This window comes from Eurypyga helias, unplaced genomic scaffold, assembly GCF_000690775.1.
Source record: "Eurypyga helias isolate BGI_N326 unplaced genomic scaffold, ASM69077v1 scaffold21271, whole genome shotgun sequence".
Classification (NCBI taxonomy): domain Eukaryota; kingdom Metazoa; phylum Chordata; class Aves; order Eurypygiformes; family Eurypygidae; genus Eurypyga; species Eurypyga helias.
The window spans coordinates 4,090-6,154 of NW_010229184.1; the positions used below are offsets into that span (position 1 = coordinate 4,090).

At 45.2% G+C, this 2,065-nt stretch overlaps 1 protein-coding gene across 1 annotated transcript in view; it reads left to right on the forward strand.

The window, feature by feature from the left end:
- The window catches only part of NIPSNAP3A (nipsnap homolog 3A (C. elegans)), a 4,668-nt gene extending 3,067 nt beyond the window's left edge, over positions 1-1,601 (forward strand). Inside the window, exons 3-5 of the mRNA XM_010160320.1 lie at positions 722-871; positions 1,262-1,348; positions 1,459-1,601. Of these exons, the coding sequence (XP_010158622.1) occupies positions 722-871; positions 1,262-1,348; positions 1,459-1,535 (314 nt within the window). The 3' untranslated portion in view covers positions 1,536-1,601. The remainder of the gene's footprint in view (positions 1-721; positions 872-1,261; positions 1,349-1,458) is intronic.
- Positions 1,602-2,065: the final 464 nt, after the last annotated feature.

Below are 2,065 nucleotides of genomic sequence, written 5' to 3' on the forward strand. Positions count from 1 at the left end.
TTGCGGGAGAAGGAGAGCAGCCATACATTGCTGCATACATTGAAGACCATATGGCATGTGTTCAGCTTTCTCTTCATGTGTCAGCAGTTGTGATCTAGAGTAACTGCCTGAATGGAAAGGAGGTGGGTAACCTGTCTTGTAACAGGAACAGAGTTTTGGGCAAATCATGCCCTTTGCCTACGAACAAGGGAGATTGGCAGAGCAGAGATGCTGGTCTGCTGGTTATGCTTTCAGATCTTGCTGTGACCAGGTGCCAAAAGTCAAAGGATTTTATAATGTCCCAAATGACTTCAATGCCAGAAAACATCACCGATCTTAGGAAGGGCCACCTTGCATTGTTCAATCCGCCATCTAAGTCCTGCAAACATGTACGAGTATCTGTGTTCTCTGCAAAGTAGTCTGAATCTCCCCAAATTTCCAGACAACACTGAAAATTGCTAACTTGGGCTTTGCGTGAAGCCTTCTGTTCCTCAGGGTTCTGGTACTCACATCTACACCTGAACTCGCAAGTGAGCCACTTGCCTGTGAGCCCCTGGAAGCCGAGAGATGCTGTGCAGGCTGGGTTGAAGGGGCAGTTTTATGTCCTGCTGACCCCAAATGGCAGTGAATGAATGCTGTACTAGTTTCACTATAAATACATTGTGGCCTAAACACACTGTTTGAGAACTGGTGTATTAATTTGTATTTCCTTCCTTGAGTTTGTCTTTGTCTTTTCTTCCAGGAGTATACGAATGGGTCACTTTCCAAATGAAGCCGGGCGGGCCAGCATTGTGGGGCAACGCGTTTCGCGCTGCCATCAGTGCTCACATCAACACCGGCTACACCAAGCTGATCGGTGTTTTTCACACTGAGTATGGATTACTTAACACAGGTACTACTCCATGTCTGATACAGACTTTGGCATGGGAAGAGGTGGAGGGAGAGGGGCAAGCCCTTGCTCCTGGATCAGGATTGGTTGGCTTGATGAAAATGTTGATGTGGATCACCAAAGTCCTGTAAACGGTCCTTGAACCCAGCTTTGTGTATTGGGTTATAGGCTTAATCCAGGTGCTGCTATCAACCTAAAAAACTCTCAGATCTGATGTTAAAGAGTTAAACCTTTTAAAGGCTTAGCAAAGGATCGTCCCACTGCTTAGTTGCCTGGAGAATTGTTCTGCTAACTGCAAGGCACCTAGCAGGTGAAGGCAGGCTGCTAGGACTTACAGTATGTGTTGTATTGCAGCATAAGAGCATTCAGCTGACTGTGTTTGTACTTTCTCAGTCCACGTGATCTGGTGGAACGAGAGCCCTGACCAGCGGGCAGCGGGAAGGCACAGTGCCCATGAAGATGCCAGAGTGGTAGCAGCTGGTAAGAGATGACTGATCTGGAGAATTCGCTAATGTTACCTGCATGCACACTGAGAAAAGTAGTATTTCTTTTTGGGTTACTGTTTTAACTAAATATTCATTTAATTTCAGTACGGGACAGTGTCAGATTCTTGGAGTCCCAGCAAAATGTGCTCCTGATTCCTCTGCAGTGCTCACCACTGAAGTAACCTTCTTCTAGAGGATGTAACTGATGGCAGAAAAGACAAGATGGAAGTGCTGTGAGCAAGTGCCATCATATGGGTCGTCACACCCTCATGAACTGAGCCAACTGTTCTTCAGTTCACAATAAATGGATGTAAAATGCCGACCGCTAGCAATGTGAATCAGTAAAATTTTGCACCCTGACAGCAATCACTAAACAGAAGTTTATGGTGACATTTCATACATCCCCCGGGAAATGAACTTGAGCCGTATCACTTATGGCACAAGCCACACTTCACCTGCCTTTTATTTTAACCTCTCAGTTCTTGATGCTTTTCTGCATAGCTAGGTCACTTAGGAAACCTAGTAAGTTAAGTGCTGTTTTCCAACATTACAGATCAGGGCTGGTATAATTTTCATAACGTGCTTTGGTGACACTTGTAATTACCACATCTTGGATCCTGCATGCTGGTTTAAGAAGGAATGCCCCCATGTATCTATTACCCAGTTACGCTTTAATCAGACTTCTCACTAAGATGCTCTGTGTTAATTCTGA